Source organism: Cetorhinus maximus, chromosome 16 (genome assembly GCF_964194155.1).
Source record: "Cetorhinus maximus chromosome 16, sCetMax3.hap1.1, whole genome shotgun sequence".
Taxonomy (NCBI): Eukaryota; Metazoa; Chordata; class Chondrichthyes; order Lamniformes; family Cetorhinidae; genus Cetorhinus; species Cetorhinus maximus.
The window spans coordinates 30456761-30477132 of record NC_135894.1 but is presented as its reverse complement, the minus strand read 5'-3'; the positions used below and the strand labels follow the sequence as shown (position 1 = coordinate 30477132).

Here is a 20372-nt window from a genome sequence, read left to right as displayed (position 1 = left end):
TTTAATAAGAATCTTTGACCTTAGGGAACAGCTGCTTCTAATTCCAGGCTGATTTTAAAATCAAAACATATCTTTAAACTCCTGATTCTGAATTGCTATGCTTCAGAGCTCCTGGGTGATGACTAAGAAAAAGAGGAGGATTACACCCAGGGATTAATTTTCTGCTATACTAACTTTGTTACTTAAATTGGCTTACGCATTTTCTTTGGTTGAATTTATTATTTTTAATGGAATGGTAGACAAGGAACCAGACCAGGATAATGTTTTGTGGGATGATAGAAATATTTATATCTGCTGATGAGAGGATGATGGCTCAGCGAAGCAGAGGCTTACATCTCTAAAAATATACGTGCTCCAATCTGACATGTTTTCTCGCACAGAATGTGTGATTTGACATTGAACTCATAAGTAACCCAGTTACTATGTTTAACACAAAAATAACTTCATTTGTCAAGCTCAATATAACAATTCCTTGTTATTTTAAGGTGATGTGGCAGGATTTTTTCTATCATATGATCAGGATAAAAATGGAATTCATTAGCTGTTGCAAAAATCTAAAGCCAAATGCATTACATGCAATCGGAAGGAATTTGGACAGGGTTTTTTTAAAATTGTGTTTTGAAGTATTTAAATGGCAGCAATTTTTCCTTCCCATATCTTTTTTTCTCTTTCCATGACTCTCCTGAAAACATTCACTTCTTCCTGATGTATATGGTTTCATGCGCATAGCTCACCTTCTGGTGTCTAGTGCATAAACTGGCACCTGGTGTATGGCTCCCTGGCAGCGGTCACTCTCTGGCACCTGGTGTATGGCTCCCTGGCAGCGGTCACTCTCTGGTACCTGGTGCATGGCTCCCTGGCAGCGGTCACTCTCTGGCAGCTGGTATATGGCTCCCTGGCAGCGGTCACTCTCTGGTACCTGGTGCATGGCTCCCTGGCAGCGGTCACTCTCTGGCACCTGGCGTATGGCTCCCTGGCAGCGGTCACTCTCTGGTACCTGGTGTATGGCTCCCTGGCAGCGGTCACTCTCTGGTACCTGGTGTATGGCTCCCTGGCAGCGGTCACTCTCTGGTACCTGGTGTATGGCTCCCTGGCAGTGGTCACTCTCTGGTACCTGGTGCATGGCTCCCTGGCAGCGGTCACTCTCTGGTACCTGGTGTATGGCTCCCTGGCAGCGGTCACTCTCTGGCACCTGGTGTATGGCTCCCTGGCAGCAGTCACTCTCTGGTACCTGGTGTATGGCTCCCTGGCAGCGGTCACTCTCTGGTACCTGGTGTATGGCTCCCTGCCAGCGGTCACTCTCTGGCACCTGGTGCATGGCTCCCTGGCAGCAGTCACTCTCTGGCACCTGGTGTATGGCTCCCTGGCAGCGGTCACTCTCTGGTACCTGGTGTATGGCTCCCTGGCAGCAGTCACTCTCTGGTACCTGGTGTATGGCTCCCTGGCAGCGGTCACTTTCTGGTACCTGGTGTATGGCTCCCTGGCAGCGGTCACTCTCTGGTACCTGGTGTATGGCTCCCTGGCAGCGGTCACTCTCTGGTACCTGGTGTATGGCTCCCTGGCAGCAGTCACTCTCTGGCACCTGGTGCATGGCTCCCTGGCAGCGGTCACTCTCTGGCACCTGGTGTATGGCTCCCTGGCAGCGGTCACTCTCTGGTACCTGGTGCATGGCTCCCTGGCAGCGGTCACTCTCTGGCACCTGGTGCATGGCTCCCTGGCAGCGGTCACTCTCTGGCACCTGGTGAATGGCTCCCTGGCAGTGGTCACTCTCTGGTACCTGGTGTATGGCTCCCTGGCAGCGGTCACTCTCTGGCACCTGGCGTATGGCTCCCTGGCAGCGGTCACTCTCTGGTACCTGGTGTATGGCTCCATTGGTATTGGTATTGGTCTCACTCTAGTGTATAAGATACTTAAGAATTACGTAATTTGGCCCTTTGAACATGATCATGACTCTTTCCACCTCAATTTCACCTTCCTGCACTATCCTTATACTTAAGCCCCTTAGTACCCAAGTATTTATCGATCTGTGGCTGGAATATACTCAACAGCTGAGTATCCACTGTTTCCTGGTGTAAAGAATTCCGAAGTTTCACAACCCTTTGAGTGAAGAAATTTCCCCTCATCTCAGTCCTAAATGGCCGACCCCTTCTTTTGAGACTGTGTCCCAAGTTGTAGACTCGCCAGCCAGGGGAAACATCTTCCCAGCATCTACCCTGTCAAGTCCCTTAAAAATGTTATATGTTTTAATCAGATCACCTCTCGTTCTTCTAGATTCGAGGGTACATAGGCCTAGTCTACTCAATTTGTCCTCATTAGACAATCCTCATTGCAGGAATCACTCTAGTGAACCTTTTTTGCGCTCCCTCCAAGGCAAGTACAGTATATACATTCTTCAGTAAGGAGATCAAAACTGTACACACTACTCCGGGTGTGGTCTTAGCATGGCCCTATGCAATTGCATTAAGACTTGTTCACTCTTATCTTCCAATCCCTTTGTAACAAGGTCTAAAATACCATGTACGTTCCAAATTATTTGCTGTACTTTGCATGTTAACTTGCTATAATTTTTGTACAATGACACTCCAGTCCCTCTGAACACCAACATTTCCCAGTCTGTCACTTTTTATAAAATATTTTGTTTTTCTATTTTGCTACCAAAGTGAATTACTTCACACTGCCTCTCATTATATTTCACCTGGCATGGTGTTGCCCACTCACTTGCCCACTATCCCTTTGCAGCCTCTTTGTATCCTCTTCATAGTTTACTTTCTGACCTAACTTTGTATTGTCAGCAAACTTGGATTTTTTTTTTTGGCAATACTGAGTAGTTTAATCATCACATCATTGTCTTGAATATGTTGCACTCTGTCCCATGCTCTAAGTCATTGATATAGGTTGTAAATAGCTGAGGCACAAGCACTGATATCCCACTCGTGACAGCCAACCCGAAGTTTCTATTTTCTCTTTTTTTCCTTTACCCAATCCTCAACCCATGCTAATCTGAACTTTGTACAATAACCTCCTGTGTAGTACCTTATTTAAGGCTTTCAGAATGCCCCACTAGTTCCCCTTATCTACATTACCAGTTACAACCTCAAAAAGACTGCCTAAATCATATCATGTTTCTCTAAGTGCTCTGTTACTGTGTCCCTAATAATAGATTATTGTATTTTCCCAACTACTGATGTCAGTCTAACTGGCCTATCCCTACCCAAAAATTTTGACATCATTTATGCATTCAAATACACTCAGAAATTATCAGCAATCATTTGACATCAAAGGTCCTCATTTGGAATAAGTCTTGCATGCAGTCAGCAGTGTTTGGTCACCTTTGACATCAAATGCGCTCAAAGATGGCAACTGTGCTCAGCAGCCTGTATTGAAAAATACAAGCAAATTAATTACTTAAATAATATCTGAATTTATTCAGTTCCCTCGTTCAGTCCAAGAAATCTTTCCACCATACAGTACATGCTTGACAGCACCACCAGATCCCCATCAGTTCTTAATTCATTTTAGTCTCAAGGTCTAAATTCTTACCTGCACCCCCCATCCCCCTGGTCTCAGGTTGCAAACTCTCCCCTGCCCACCCCCACCCACCCCAGCCTCAGGGACTAAACCCTCTTCCCTCCCCACCCCCTCCAACCCCACCCCTTCCTCAGTCTGAGGGCCTAAACTCCACCCCCCAACCCCCCAGACTCTGTCTAAACTGTGTCACCCCAGCCCCTCCCCTTCCGATCTCTGGGACTCGAGCCCTGCCGCTGCCAAACTCTGGCCCCCTTCAACAACTCTCTCCCCCCAACAGCTCTCTCCACCCTCCTCCCAACCCCCCAACAACTCTTTCTACCCTCCCCCCAACCCCCCAACAACTCTCTCCACCCTCCCCCCAACCGCCCAACAACTCTCTCCACCCTCCCCCCAACAACTCTCTCCACCCTCCCCCCAACCCCCCAACAACACTCTCCACCCTCCCCCCAACCCCCAACAACTCTCTCCACCCTCCTCCCAACCCCCCAACAACTCTCTCCACCCTCCCCCAACCCTCCAACAGCACTCTCCACCCTCCCCCCAACCCCCAACAACTCTCTCCACCCTCCCCCCAACCCCCCAACAACTCTCTCCACCCTCCCCCCAACAACTCTCTCCACCCTCCCCCCAACCCCCCAACAACACTCTCCACCCTCCCCCCAACAACTCTCTCCACCCTCCCCCCAACAGCTCTCTCCACCCTCCTCCCAACCCCCCAACAACTCTCTCCACCCTCCCCCCAACAGCTCTCTCCACCCTCCCCCCCCAACCCCCCAACAACTCTCTCCACCCTCCCCACAACCCCCCAACAACTCTCTCCACCCTCCCCCAACCCCCCAACAACTCTCTCCACCCTCCCCCCCCAACCCCCCAACAACTCTCTCCACCCTCCCCCCAACCCCCCAACAACTCTCTCCACCCTCCCCCAATCCCCCAACAACACTCTCCACCCTCCCCCAACCCCCCAACAACTCTCTCCACCCTCCCCCAACCCCCCAACAACTCTCTCCACCCTCCCCCCAACCCCCCCAACAACTCTCTCCATCCTCCCCCCAACCCCCCAACAACACTCTCCACCCTCCCCCCAACCCCCCAACAACTCTCTTCACCATCCCCCCCTCAACAACTCTCTCCACCCTGCCCCCAACTGCCCAACAACTCTCTCCACCCTCCCCCCAACCCCCCAACAACTCTCTCCGCCCTCCCCCCAACAACTCTCTTCATCGTCCCCCCCCCAACAACTCTCCACCCTCCCCCCAACCCCCCAACAACTCTCTTCACCATCCCCCGCCAACAACTCTATCCAGCCTCCCCCACCAAGAACTCTCTTCACTCCCCACCCCCGAACAACTCTCTCCACACCCCATCGGTCTCACTGTCACTTGCGGTTCTGGCCGGCCCTGCAAACTGAGCTGTCCAGTTTGGAGAATGGGGGTGGCAGGGGAAGGCAGGGTTGGGGAGAGAGAGAGTGGGGGCGAGAGGGAGAGGAGGGAGGCGAGAGAGAGCTGCAGGGGGGAGAGCGAGATAGTGGAGAGGGAAGAGGGAGGAGATGGGGGAGAAAGGAAGCAAACTGCTGCAACCTGGTGGGTTGGGTGATTTGGGGGCAGGGGAGGGCAGAAGAAAATTGTTCCGGTGGGGCGATGGGTGAGAACATTGCTGCAGGGGAGCAATTAACACTTTTTCATTGCATAATACTAGAGCCTTGGTGTATCCACACACACATACTTTTCATCATGATGCAACATGATTTCTTATTTATTTTGAGTTTCTAAATAATATATTAAAGAGCAACAAGAACCTTGAAGAGCTTCATAAGTCCCTTTCCAGGGCTGTAGGACCCCAAGATCCTGCTCCCCAGGGCCGTCCCAGCCCGAGATCCTGCTCCCCAGGGCCGTCCCAGCCCGAGATCCTGCTCCCCAGGGCCGTCCCAGCCCGAGATCCTGCTCCCCAGGGCCGTCCCAGCCCGAGATCCTGCTCCCCAGGGCCGTCCCAGCCCGAGATCCTGCTCCCCAGGGCCGTCCCAGCCCGAGATCCTGCTCCCCAGGGCCGTCCCAGCCCGAGATCCTGCTCCCCAGGGCTGTTGTACCCTAGGAATCCCCAATGAGTGAATACTCCACATTCCATCCCTCCCAATTCTGCCATGTCTCCATCTCCCCATCACAGCCTTCCACTCCTGAGTACTTGGAAGATTCAGGGCTCCTTTTTTAGAAATTTATTCTTTCACAGGATGTGGCCAGCATTTGTTGCCCATCCCTAGTGGCCCTTGAGAAGATGGTGGTGAGCTGCTGCCTTGATCTGCTGCAGTCCATGCGATGTTTGTTAGGAAGGGAGTTCCAGGATTTTAAGCTGATGACAGCGAAGGAACAGTGATATATTTCCGTCAGAATGGTGAGTGACTTGGAGGGGACTTGGTGGGGTTCCCATGTGTTGTCCTTCTAGCTGGTGGAGGTCGCAGGTTTGGAAGGTGCTGTTGAAGGAGCCTTGGTGAGTTGCTGCAGTGCATCTTGTACACACTGCTGCTACTGTGCGTTGGTGGTGGAGGGAGTGAATGTTGAAGGTGGTGGATAGGGTGCCAATCAAGTTGTCTATGACTGAGTAAGGCTGCTGCCTGTCTAGCCTGTGGGACTGTTTTACTTTCATCAAATCTCAGAACCTCCCCCAAAGAACTTCCATACCCCAGATATACTGCAGGTGCTGCCAAATGCCATGATCACCCCCATCACATCTCAAGTCTCCCCGCCCATGCTGCTAAACCCCAGAGCCCACGCTGTCCTGCTGCTGCATGGGATCCCACACCCCCGCCAATTGTGCAGAAAGTCAAGAACACCCCTGAAAGCTGCTAAATTGTAACTGTGCCCCTGATGTTGCTGATGTCCCTCCTATGCACGATGCCAAATGCCCCAACATAGTTGCAGCATAACGCATCTCACTGACTGTATTGCTTTTTATCCTGTACTTCAAGAAAGGTGCTGGACAAAAAATATGTAAAGATCAAGAAATAGTGAATAATGGTTTCATTTATTATGTAAATTTATTTGGAAAACATTCGTTAAAATCCCTGAATACCATGCAATAAATGTGCAATGTGTCTTACTCAGTCCCTGCAAATCAGTGGCTCTAATTGAACTATGTGGCATAACACCCCTGTTGTTACAAAACATTGTTTTCTTCAGGGCGCTATGATCAACTTCATAGGACATCTGGTGTGCATAGATATTATAAGAAAAAACTATCTTAACTTTTGGTAGCATTTATATATTAATGAACCAGGACTCATTATGTGTGAAGATAAGATGCACATGATCCCTGGCTGCTGGTACAGGAGCTGATGCAGTAATTGTTCTAGAAGAGCTGTTACCATGGAAAAAGTGCTGAGTTAAGAAAAAAAAATGAAATATTTATTAATAGAGTGCAGAGCAGAAGGATAATGTAGAGTGTGGTTATGTAGGAAGTCAAAGCACTTTGATACTGTGGAACTCCATTACTGACAGCAGGTAATAATAAATAAGAATTAATGTTATATATTACTTCCCTGCAGCCCTGCCTCGCTGTACTTTGTCTTTCTGATTTTTGAGGGGATTGTTTGGTTTCACCAGATTACAACATAAGCATGAAAAATAACCGCTTGGTAGTACAGAACTTGAGTTTTGCTGAAAAAAGACATTCTTGCACTCAGCAGGGCAATTTGCAAGAATGCCAAATGTGAAGGGCACAATTTATACTTCATGAGAAGGGAATCCTGATTGGTTGGCAAGTGGACTCTGATCGGTAGAGGCATTGCCATGGAGAATGCACCAGCTAACTGATAACTGACAGTTAACTGCCAAATTTTGTTTAAATTCAAACCGGGCAGGTTGACTCTGGTCAAGGCATTGTCTAGGGGAATGAACCAGAGAATGGCTGTCACCAATTTTGTTTAGTTGAAACAGGTGCAATTAATATATGTAGCTTCTAGCCCGTGTAAGTGTGCCATACTGCGAGCCTGACAGATAATCTTGAATTGGTTGTCAGCATAATTCTTAGCATACTCAAGATTGCTTAGCAAATGTTGTCCAATCATGAAACCAGATCTAATGTTGGACACTGTGTTTTGAAGTTTTGCAAGCACGGGCTGGTTGGGTGTGGTCTGTACCTTGCCCATTGCAAACTGTTGAAGGGGCATACTGTTTGATATGATCCAACAGTCTTTGGGACATACAGCCTGTAAACCTAGCATCACATCAGCACTGAAATTCAGTACATTACCCATTTGTCTGATAGGCAGAACGCCTTTTTGGCTAGACGGCAGAATCCTGTTAGTGATGAATACCATTTGTGTTGCTACTGCACAGGAGCAGCATGAAAGACCTTCATCTGTTGCTCAAAGTTTTGAGATTTTGAGTGCAAGATGAAAATCTTTGATAAAGTATCTTTTTTCAGAAATACTCAAAAAACCAAAAAGGAAGCTCGCATTGCCTGTTTTAGTTCATTCATCCAGAAGGACCTGACATTCTTCTTCACTGTGCCAGCCAACTGTATCTTAAATAATTCTTAGGCTTTCTCCCACTTTACTGTATGTCAGAACCCATCCTAATGAAGGAGAGCTTACTGACAAATTAGCCTTTTACTAATTTGAATCTGCATTTCTTTGCCCTATTCTTTCGATTTAATTTGAGATAATTCTCACGATTTACCATTTCCATACTGCTTGTTGTCTTGTACACCTCTAAGATTACCTTAGATGCCTTGTTTTAAGGCTGATCATCCCAGTGTAAGCAACCTTTCCTAATCCCTCAACCCTCTGGTAATATAGTTCGCACTCAACTGCTGCCAGTGCTTGAATGTTGGTAACCTGAGCTGGATAAGCTACTAAAGGTGTGGTCCAACCAGAGAATCGTACATTTTCTGAGCTCTGCTATACTCTTTTGGTGATGTAACTCAACATTCTGTTGGCTTTGTTGATTGCCATTTTTCAGTGGTTGGACATGTTGAGTATCAATCCTATTGTAAAATCTTTTTCAGCATTGCCCTTCACTATTTCAGCAGCCTTCATGCAATACATGTATTGTCCATTTCTCCCTCCTATGTGCAGTACTTCACAATTGTCTGCATTTAACTTAATCTGCCATTGTTCTGCCTACTTTCTGAGCTTCCTTCTCCGATTCCACAAATATTTTATCTTCTGTAAGTATAACCATTTTGTATGGGCTTTCTGAATCCCAATCATTCATGTAAATCTAAAATAATAGTTTTATTAAAAGTTCTAATACTAATCCCTAGGGCAGTCCACATAACTCCTTCAACAGGTGCCTGCTGTTTCTACCCTTCAGCCAGCTTCTTTGTGAGTTTGTTTCAGTGTGCTTGTACTGACAGAGTATATTTTCAAGGTTTGACCTGCTCCTCCATCTTGTCAAAGCCACTGTTTTAATAGCCAACTCCCTGTTCCATGTGTGTCCTGTTTTTTTCTTTTGTTTTCCTGTTTTCTAACTTTATTAATTGCTCTGAGGTAACATCAACAAAATGAACAGCTGCATTTTTTTCTTCTATTTATGACCTTTCGAATTCATGTGTTGTTATTTGAATGTTTTCAGCTGCTCAAAATTGACTTATTTTGTTATTGAGTACTCCTCTAGTGCTTTACATACCTGTCACACAAAGAGGAAGCTGGGACACTCTGTCTGGTAGAGCCACTTTCAGGAACCATATCAATCATGCAACACTCTCTATAACTCTATTGTACATGAAAGTATATCCCAGAAATATAAAAGTATATGTTGTTGTGAAAATATTTGATTTCATGATTAAAACACCCCTCAGATAATTAGAGGTGTGAAAATAAACAACTGGTGCTTCTCCCTTAGTTTAGGAATGAAGCTAGTGACTGCTAAGATTGCAGTTGACCCCATTAGAGAAAGAAATTATTCATGTCATTTCTCAGATCAAAGAAAGGTTGCAAAAACAACTGGTCAACAAGGGAAGGTCTTAAAGTATGCATATACTTTTCAGATCAAAGGACAAGTTTGATGTCTGGGAAGGTGAAGTTAATTAGTTGAAATCTGGGACATCCCAAGTGTGCCATGTAGCTATGGAAATAGGTTGCAGGGGAGATATCCTTTAGTGTTGGGTTTATCTGTGTGTTTTCTCACAGATGCAAGCAGTTTACATTTGGAAACAGAGAGAGAGAGAAAGCTGCCAGCATCTGTAGACCACTAAGCAAGAAGATGGTGAAACCCATGCTTGAGCCTGAGTGTCTGTAACTGTGAGGTACTTGAAGAGAATTAGAAGGTCACCTGGCTGAATGCTAGTGGAAGGACCCCAAGAAATCTCATTCTTCGGAGAAAAGCAGAACCATGGAAGCGAATCAAAGTGAATTTCTGAAAGCTCTGACATACCTTGGTTTGGTCTCAGGGGAAGCGAAGGAACCCTCAAGATCCTGTAACATATAGGGTGACTCTTGGATGGAATTAAAAACATAAGGGGAAGTGGTTGAGATATTTGGGTTTAAAATCTAAGTGTTTACAAAATACATATAGTGTTAAATTCATAGTGCCTGCTTTGTTTAACTCTTGTACAGTAAAGATTTTTGATTCAAATATAAAATATTGTGGAATCCTTTCAGTTAATAGCTTAATAATAGGTTAATAACATTTTAAAAATTATCACTGCCCTTCGAGATCATAATATTGTTTTATAAGAAATTCAATTAATATTAATGGTTTTGAATGTGTTTGGACATGACTTCCAGCTGGAATTACATAGGCAGCACATTGAAGGAATTCCAAAATATACCATAAAACTAAAACACAAGGTGAGGTAGCCTCTCACGCCTTCGTTGGTGCCCTTTGCATTGCTTGAATGAGGATTGAGGTCCTGTCTCATTGTAGACATGCAATTACGCTGTTTGAAGACAATAAATCTCACTTTTGTTACCACATACTGCATTTCTGCATGCTTCTCAGACCAAGAGGATAGGGAAAGGTAATGACAGAGGCTAAGGAATGGAGAATTCAGACAGACTAAGGCACATGGAGGTTTGAAGACTGTGGTATTGTCAGGCTGTTAATAGAATTTGCGAGCAGCATGTTTTTAAAGGAAGGCTTCATTTGATCTTCAGACCCGTAAATATCAGGACATCAGGAAAGCATTAGAGTTGTGATGCTTTTGTGGGATTCATAAACAATTATTCATATATAGTCATTTTTCAATAAGTAGAAGAAATATATTGAGATGTGCACTCATTTTCAGAAGTGAGATGAAGGTGAAAACCATTAGGATGTTTTATTTAGCCATTTTTATTTTTATTTTATTCTGCCAGACCTGCTGAGTTTTTCCGGGTAATTCTGTTTTTGTTTTTGTTTTGGATTTCCAGCATCCGCAGTAGCTTTTAGCTTTTTGTTTTTATCTAGGATGTTTTATTTGTTGGATATTTTTGTTATTGGCTGTATATTTTGATGTGTCTTTAGATTATTATAGAAGGTTTCTTCATAGAAGTGGGATTTTCATCGCATCAAGTCTGTCCCAATTTTTCCTTCCATAGGACTGCTTACTGTAAACTCCCTCTCCTACATACTCACTAGAGCATACTTAATACTTCCCTATTTCAAGAGAGAATTTCTATAGGCTCAGTTTCAACAACTATTGTGACAGAACATTCCACACACTAATTGACATCTGTGAAAAGACATTGGGCGGAATACCCTCATGCCCCTGTCAGCAGGTTCAATGGCTGGCGGGGGGAGAATTCAGCGGGAGTTCCAAAAATCGGTTTCACACCGGTGTGAAATGACAGCAGGATCTTCCGATACTCCCCACCTTGATGGGTTGTCATTCCAGCCAGAGGCCGACGCGAAACCGATTTTTATCCCGCTAATGGTTGCAGATGAAGGTCTGCCCAGAATCTTCCCCCATGTCCAATTCTGCGCGATGCCAGCAGGAAAACAGGCTGGTCGGGAACACGTCTGGATCAACGTGGCGTGTAAAAGTCGGGACTTATCTTAAGAAGGCTTCGGTCAGCTCGTGGACATCTGAGAAGAAGGTGAAGGCCTCCAGCTACCGGACCCTAGAGCACCATGTGCAGCACAGGGTGGGTGAAGCTTCATCCACGTGGCTCCCCCGCGAAGCAGTTTCCAGAAGGTGGGAGCTCTCCATGCAGCAACCTTGCTCAACCTTCGGACTTTCTTCCAGGGACTTCACCATAGGATCGGACTGTCCAGCTGCAGGTGGAAGGCAGCAGGAGGCACTGTCGGGCGGCAAGGAACTGTTGTGGGTTGGGTTGGGGGGTGGGGGGGGGACGCTGTTAAAGAAGGTTAGGAGAGGACTGAAGATGTGGTGTGGGGGTGGAGGCCTAGAGGTGGTTGGGGATGCTGGAAAGGATATTACAGGGATGCTGCAAAGCAGCAGATGGAACGGAGGGGGAGGGTGGAGAGGGCCGTGGTGAGGGTTGGGGGGAGGTGGGGGTTTATGTGCAGGTGTGAAGGGGCATGGGGGGGTATCCAGATGTGAAGGGGCTCACAGGGAGGGCTCGGTGGATTCAGTTGTGGACTCCTGGGGAGCGAACTGAGGGTAGACATAGCATGGTGAAGGTCAGAGGGCCAGAGGTAGCTGGTAGGATGGGAGGATGAGGGTGCGATGATGTCGTATAAAGGGGCGCTGAGGGTCATTGGTGGGGAATTGGAAATACACAGACTCGGAGTGGGCAGGAGGAGGGCAGGCAGGTCAATGGTTACAGAGGGTGGTTCTTGGGGAGGAAGGGTACGTGAACATTGACTTGGACATAGTCAAAGGAGAAGAGAGAGTGTTGAAAGGTAACAATGGGGAGGTCGAAAGTAATGTTAGAGGGGTCAGTGGTAATGGGGGAAAGGTGTGGGTGACTGGGGGAGGGGACACGGTGCCGGAGTGCGTAACGAATGTGATTATCACCATTGGTGGTCAAAACTAAGCAGAGCCTTGTGGTGGAGATCCCCAGATGCTGCATGGGAGCAGGATCAGTGGGTGGGCAGAGATGTAGGTCATCTGAGTTGGACAACTGAATGGGAACCCCAGCAGGCAGTACTGACAATGCTCGGGACCTGGGATATGAGACTTTTCCGGATGAAGGCTCAGTGTGCGCGGGAGAGTGCTTGCACATGGCTCGCAAAGTTCCTTCCACAGACCCTTCTCCCTGCAGATTCACTCGGGGAGAGGGGCGGTTCTGTTGTCCACAGGAGAGAAGGGTCTTGGTGGGTGGGTGGGTGGGGGGGCACTTTGGTAAGCCTTATGGACCACGCTGAAACTATACAGTAGACGTTATTGAAGTGAAAGTGATTATATTTACACAAGTTTCCTCATTTTGACAAATCAATTGTTCACCCCTGCAACCAGTTGTGATCAATATTTCATGATTTTCCTCAGCCTGCTGCTACTTCTAGGTTCTCCACCAACGCCCGCAGCAGTGGTGGAGGCAGCCCGCTGACTAGTTGGCCCTGTTGCCTTGGATGACTTTGGCGGCTGCCCTCTGGAGGGCCCCGGCTTTCTTTGGCTGTCCTGCTGTTGGCCAGCTTCTCCCCCTGCAGTGACGGAGGATGATGTTGAAGGGGTCACAGACAGAGTGAATTTGCCGGACAACCTCTGATATTTCTGATTGGATGATCCAGGTGTCCAGCTGCTGCTGCTCCTCCATTTGGGTGCCTGAAGGTCTTGACCTGACACCTTGAGGGGAAGGGGCAGCTGGAGGGAGGTCAGAGTACTCCATCCCCCTCTCGCGTGCCAACTGCATAAGTTTCCCCATTGGAACCACAGTGGAGAGCAGGTCTGTGCGTATCTCCAGCAGGATATGCTGGACTTGGATCTCCATGGAGCCCGCCAACCTCCTCATGGAGGCATGCACAGGTTGGCACCACATCTCAGCCAGCAGACAGACAGACCCCTCTGACTCATGTGCCACCTTGTTGAGGGCCTCCAATATTCTCCACTGTCAGTCAGGAAGGCCGATTCCAGAGGCCTATCATCAGACTGTGACCTCGCAGATGCTTCTTCCCCAGCACTCCTCCGAGTGCCAGTGAGCTCAGCCGACCATGCCCCCTCCTGCTGCGGTCGTATGTCCGTGCAGTGACCACCAGACCACCTTCCTACGCTAGAGCTCGTACCCGCCGAGGTGTGTGTCTCTGGGCTGGTAGAGGGTGCAGGTGCCTGCTATGATACCTCTTCAGGTGCACATCTCTCCTCTTGTCCTCACTCCAGTCCGGGCCAGGGCTTCTGCTGAGGCCTGACGGGGATTCCTCCGGCTCGGGCCTTGGCCTCTTCCTGGTGGCACCTGTAAATGAGAGAGGAGAGAGCGAATGACAACATGAGCTGCCTCCAACATGGAAGCACACTTAGCCCTCAGGTTTCTATACCGTGCATAGATCCTTAGTGGGTGGAGACCCAAACCCAAGCTCCCCATTGCCAATTGCCTGGTCCCGTTCCATGCCTGCCAGCAGAGATGCCCTCTCTTCAAACTCTGTGAGAACCTTCAGGTGTGAGCATCCTGCTCCCGTCTTCTCACATTCTCGCCAGCTGTGCCTCAACTTATCCTGCGTAAAGACAACAGAAAAGATGGGTTTGAGAGGAATAGAATGTTGCATCCATTTGTACGTCGCAATTTCATGTTCATTTCTCATACTTCCACACTTAGAGATAATCCACTGGATTGTCTGGCATGGCATTAATGCTCTGCAAGTTGTCCAGTGAGGTTATGGGCCAGCTCCCTCCAGAGCACTGAGCCCATCCACACGCAAGGAGAAGGCTCAGAGAGGCATCTCATTTGCAGAGGTTGCTGGTGCCCTCTGCGGCTGAGCCCATTCTCCCCGACTATGTGGAAGGGTGAAGGAGGCACAGTGATCACTCCACCACAGAGTGGATGCACTGCAGTGGGGCTGAGTCATGACCTTATGCTGTTGCCACTGAGGCCCATGTACATTCATTAGTTTGTTGCGGTTAATGTGAGCAGCTGAAGCATTACTTACTCTGGCGGAGTGGATGAGGTCGTTCATCCTTTTCCGGCATTGTATGGCTGACCTGCGGTGGACAGCCTGGGCACTCACAGCATCAGTGACCTGTGCCCATGCAGGGGTTGGTTCTCCTGCTCTGCCTCCTCCTCCCATCAGCTCATTGCTCCTGACCTTGACCTGAAGGGAGAGTTGGTGGCGTAGTGGTATTGTCACTGGATTGGTAATCCAGAGACCCGGGGTAATGCTCTGGGAACCCTGGTACCCAGGCATGACAAATGCTAGAATTTGAATTCAAAAATGAAAAGTCTAATGATGAGCATGAAACCATTGCCAACTGTTGTAAAAATCCATCTGGTTCACTAATGTCCTTTAGGGAAGGAAACCTGCCATTCTTACCTGGTCTGGCCTGCATGTGGCTCCAGACTCACAGCAATGTGGTTGACTCTTGATTGCCCTCTAAACAAGGGCAATTAGGGATGGGCAATAAATTCTGGCCCAGCCCAAGTGATGCCCACATCCCAAGAACGAATATATAAAAAAAATATGGTCGAGGAGGACGTGCAGGGAGGCGTCAGTGAACTTGGGTGCTGGACCTCCCTCTCCCTGTCCTGACATCTCAATAGGAGTTGACAGTAAGTTGGGTGTTCAGATGTCTTTTAAATATGGCGCCCAGATATTATGGCGGGACATGTGCTATCCAGTCAGCCCCACTGCGCTAGATGTCGAGAAACCCCCGACTGCATAATTAATGACACCAGGAATGCAAGATTCCATGGGATTTCCCATCAACCTCCACAGCAGGAAACACTCCCTGTCACCACCCCCACCATGGGACTTAGTCCCAGCTGGGAGTATTCCACCCATCATTTCGAATCACCCCTAGAATTCTTTGTTCTGCTTTCTACTTCAAATGTGTGACCTCTCACAACCAGTGTAAATGATCTATCATCATTTATCTTTGTTAAACTCATCATCCTTAACTTCCTTAACTTCCTTGGTTCTATGGGAACAAAATGCTATCTTCACAACTGCAACCTGTCATCCCTTGTAACATCCTTGTCAATCTTTTCCATTGCTTTTATATTCTTCTTACAGGGGCTGCCCAAATCTCTACGCGATACTCTCGCTATGATCAAACTAATGTCTTGTACTGTTTGTTTTTGTATTTTTGTATTATGTGCTCCTAATTACGTAACCAAGGGTCCTACCTTTTTTTAAACTTTACTACTTGCAGCGCCTACCTTACGACTACTTCAGAGGAAATTGTCTTAAGGTTTTCTTCTCAATAACTGAAATGTTATGTCAAAAATAAACGTTTTGAACTTGCATGTTTTGCACTTTAAATAAACATTATTTCAGGGGATGTGGGTGTCACTGGCTAGGCCAGTATTTATTGACCATTGCTAATGGCCCTTAAGAAGGTGCTGCTGAGTACCTTCTTAAACCGCTGAAGTCCTTGTGTTATGAGTGCACCAACAATGCTTCTGGGTGATAAAGCCACGTCAAAGATCCCTTCGTGAGTTAGTGCAGTGCATCTTCTATAAGTTACACATTGCTGCCACTGTGCATCATTGGTGGAAGGAATAAATGTTCAAGGTTGTGAGTGGGATGCTGATCAAGAGGGCTGATTTGTCCTGGATGCCGCCAAGCGTCTTGAGTATTGTTGGAGATGTACTCATTCAGTTAAGTGGACAGTATTCCATTACACTGTTGACTTGTGCTTAGTAGACGATGGACAGGCTTTGAGGAGTCACTTATCAGCCCGAAAATGTTCACATCTTGCTGTATACAGGCACAGAATACTTCAGTATCTAGGGAGTGTTGAATACTAAACATTTTTCAGTCATCAGGTAATTGGCCGGGTTGGATTTGTCCTTTTTTTGTGTACAGGACATACCTGAGGAATTTTCTACATTGTTGGGTAGATGCCAGTGTTGTAGTTGTACTGGAACAGTTTGGTTAAAGGCGCAGCTAGTTCTGGAGCACAAGTCTTCAGTGCTACTGCTGGGATGTTGTCAGGGGCCATACCTTTTTCCATATTCAGTGCCTTCAGTGGTTTCTTGGTATCATATGGTGTGAATTGAATTTGATGAAGACTGGCATCTGTGATGCTGGGGACCTCTGGAGGAAGTCAAGATGGATCATCCACTTGGCACTTTTGGCTGAAGATTGTAGCAAATGCTTCAGCCTTGTCTTTTGCACTGAGGTGCTGGGATCCCCCATCATTGAAGATAGGGATATTTGTGGAGCTTCCTCCTCCTGTTAATTGTTTGATTGTATTCCACCATTCATGACCGGATTAAGCAGAATTTAGATCGAATCCATTAATTGTGGGATTGCTTAGTTTTATCTATCGCATGCTGCTTCTGCTGTTTAGCATGCATGTAGCCCTGTCTTGTACCTTCACCAGTTTGGAACCTCATTTTTTGTTATTCCTGGTGCTACTCCTGGCATGCCCTTCTCTCTTCATTGAACCAGGGTTGATTCCCCGGAGTGATGGTAATGGTTGTGTGGGAGATATGCCAGGCCATGAGGTTACAGATTGTCGTTGAATACAATTCTGCTGTTGCTGATGGCCCACAGCACCTCATAGATACACAGTTTTGAGCTATTCGAAATCTATCCCATTTAGCATAGTGATATGCCACACAACATGATGCAGGGTATCCTCGGTATTGAAAAGAGACTTTGTCTCCACAAATCCTATGCAGTCATCACTTCTACCATTAGTATCATGAACAAATGTATCTCCAACAGGCAGGTTGGTGAGGGTGAGTTGAAGTAGGTTTTCACTCTTGCTGGTTCTCTCATCACGTACTGCAAACCCAGTCTGGCAGATATGTCCTTCAGAACTTGGCCAACTCAACCAGTAGTGGGTGCTATCAAGCCTCTCTTGTGATGATATTAATGTCCCCCACCCTGAGTGCATTGTGTGCCCCTTGCCAACCTCAGTGCTTCTTCCAAGTGGTGTTCAACCTAGAGGAGTACTGATTTATCAGCTGAGGGAGGACTGTGCCCGTGTTTGACCTGATGCCATGAGGCTTCATGGGGCCTGAAGTCAATGTTGAGGACTCCGAGGGACACTACCTCTCAACTGCATACCACTGTTTTCGTGATGTTGGTTGAGAGGTAAATATTGGCCAGGATACCGGAGGAACTGCCCAGCTCATTTTTGTAAAGTGCCAAGGGGTCATTCTCCTGCTTGAGGCAGTTTTACATGTCCAAAAGCACTTTCAACCATGCAGCACCCTTTCAGTTTTGCATTTAAGTGTCAGCCTAGATTGTGTGACCAAGTTGCTGGAGCAGGCCTTCAACCCTCAATCTTTTGACCAAAAGAAGAGAATACGAACAACAGAGCCAAGACTGCCATCTTAATGGGATAGTGTCACTTGATTTCTCCAGTTTGAATGGTTGGCCCTTAATTTCTAAGTGAACTATGAAGACTTTTGCACAAGTTTGGCTTTGACCTCTGCTTTAAAATTTATTGAGGATGTCCAAATTTCATTTGTGTATAACGGGTAAGGTTGGTCTTGATTGAAGTTTCATGTTGAGCTATAGCTGGCAAAAACTAGATTGGACTATTAAAACTGGGCTGGACTCGGCTGCCAAAATTAACTTTTGGAAGGTCTGTAATTTAAGTCACGGCAGATTGTTTCACTCTATTGTTTTGCGATTGCATGTGCAATTGATATGAGTAAAGTTTAAAACATGTTTTTTCCACTGGACTGAATCTGATATTACTTTGACTGTTACCTTTGTTCTTTCAGATTTATTTACCCCATCCATCCATCCTTCAGGATTCTAGCCTTGGCCGAGCCTCCTGCGGTGGGCAGTAGCACTCAGCAATGGCTGGGGTCCGAACTGCTGACTATGTTCCTGTACCACAGTGTAAGACCGCTTGCCATGAAAGAAGAAGCTGATATCCTTACAAAAATGGTAATGATTGCTTGGGTTCAGATCCTGGCTTTTCCTGTCAGTTCAGGGTGTCGCGCCTCCGAAGTGTACTTTGTGTTTTTCTATTACTTGCTTTTCTTGGGTTGAAATAATCACATTACGTTAAACATATCATGCTGGAGTAACTATCCCCAAGGGGAGTTAGATTTTTTCATTTTAGCGATGGTCATTCCCAGGCACTTGTGTGGCTCGAATGTCTCTTATCAGCCCAAGCCTGAATTTTGTCCAGGCCTTGCTGTATGTGGACACGGACTGCATCAGTATCTCTGGAATCTTGAATGGTCTGCAATCTCTCCCCATTTAGATAATAAGCTTCCTTTTTAATTCTTTCTGCCAAAATGGACTATTTTACATTTGCCCATGTTATACTCCATTTGCCAGATCTTTGCCCACTCACTTAACCTAGCTATGTCCCTTTGTAGCCTCCTTATATCCTCTACACAATTTATTTTCATAACTATCTTTGTGTAGTCAGCAAATTTAGCAACCATACCTTCTGTCCCTTCATCTAATTCATTTATATAAATCGTAAAAGTTGAGGCCCCAGCACCCGATCCCTGTGGCACACCACTCGACACATAAGAACATAAGAAATAGGAGCAGGAATAGGCCATTCGGCCCCTCAAGACTGCTACGCCATTCAATAAGGTCATGGCTGATCTGCCCCAAGCCTCAACTCCTCTTTTGTGCCAGCTCCTCATAGCCTTCAACTCCCCGATATTTCAAAAATCTGTCTACCTCCTCTTCAAATACTTTCAGTGACCTAGCCTCCACAGCTATCTGGGGTAGAGAATACCAAACATTCAGTACCCCATGAGGGAAGAAATTCCTTCGCATCTTAGTTTTAAATGAGTGTCCCCTTATTCTATAACTATGTCCCCTAGTTTGGGATTCCCCCACAAAAAAACATCTTCTCAACATTTACCCTGTCAAGCCCCCTCAGAATCTTTTACGTTTCAATAAGATCACCTCTCATTCTTTTAAACTCGAATGAATAAAGGCCTCGCCTGTTTAGCCAGTCTTGATAAGTCAACCCCTTCACCCCAGGAGTCAGCCGAGTGAATCTCTTTTGAAATCTCCAATTCTTTCTTAAATGCGGGGACCAAAATTGTACACAGTACTCCAGGTGCAGCCTCACCAACACCCTGTACAGTTATAACAAGTCTTCCCTATTTTTAAACTCCAACCCCCTAGCAATACAGGCCAAAATTCCATTTGCCTTCTTTACTTCCTGCACCTGCATGTTAACTTTTTGTATTTCATGCACAAGAACACTCATATCCCTCTGTGCTGCATTTTTTGGAGTTTCTCTCCATTTAAATAATAATCTGCTTTTTGATTCTTCTTACCAAAGTGCATCACCTCACACTTTCCTACATTAAATTCCATCTGCCAAATTTTTGCCCACTCACTCAACCTATCTATATCCCCTTGCAGATTCCTTATGACCTCATCACAACATGCCCTCCCACCTATTTTTGTATTGACAGCAAATTCGGATACATTATATTGTGCCCCCTCCGCCAAATCATTAATATAGATAGTAAATAATTGAGGCCCAAGGACTGATCCTTGGGCCTCAATTAGTGGATCCTTGACCCTCCACTAGTTAGATCCTTCCAACTGAAAAAGGCCCATTAATCCTGACTCTCTGTTTCCTGTGTGTTAACCAATCCTCAATCCATGCTAATACATTACCCTCAATACTGTGAACTCCTACCTTGTGCAATAACCTTTTATGTGGCATCTTATCGAATGCCTTCTGGAAATCCAAATACACTACATCTATCAATTCCCCTTTATCAACTCTGCTTGTTATATCCTCAAAGAGCTCTAGCAAATTTGTCAAACAATATTTCCCTTTCACAAAACCACCGTGTTGACTCTGTTTGATTGCGTTAAGCTTTTCTAAATGTCTTGCTATTTCTTCCTTAATAATGGACT

At 46.5% G+C, this 20372-nt stretch overlaps 1 protein-coding gene across 2 annotated transcripts in view; it reads left to right on the top strand.

Annotated features, from left to right (window-relative positions):
* Positions 1-20372, top strand: part of vwa8 (von Willebrand factor A domain containing 8) — a 414855-nt gene that overhangs the window by 134396 nt on the left and 260087 nt on the right. For both annotated transcript variants that reach the window (XM_078559607.1, XM_078559606.1), the window contains one exon: positions 18242-18410. In XM_078559607.1, coding sequence (XP_078415733.1) covers positions 18242-18410 — 169 coding nt within the window. The remainder of the gene's footprint in view (positions 1-18241; positions 18411-20372) is intronic.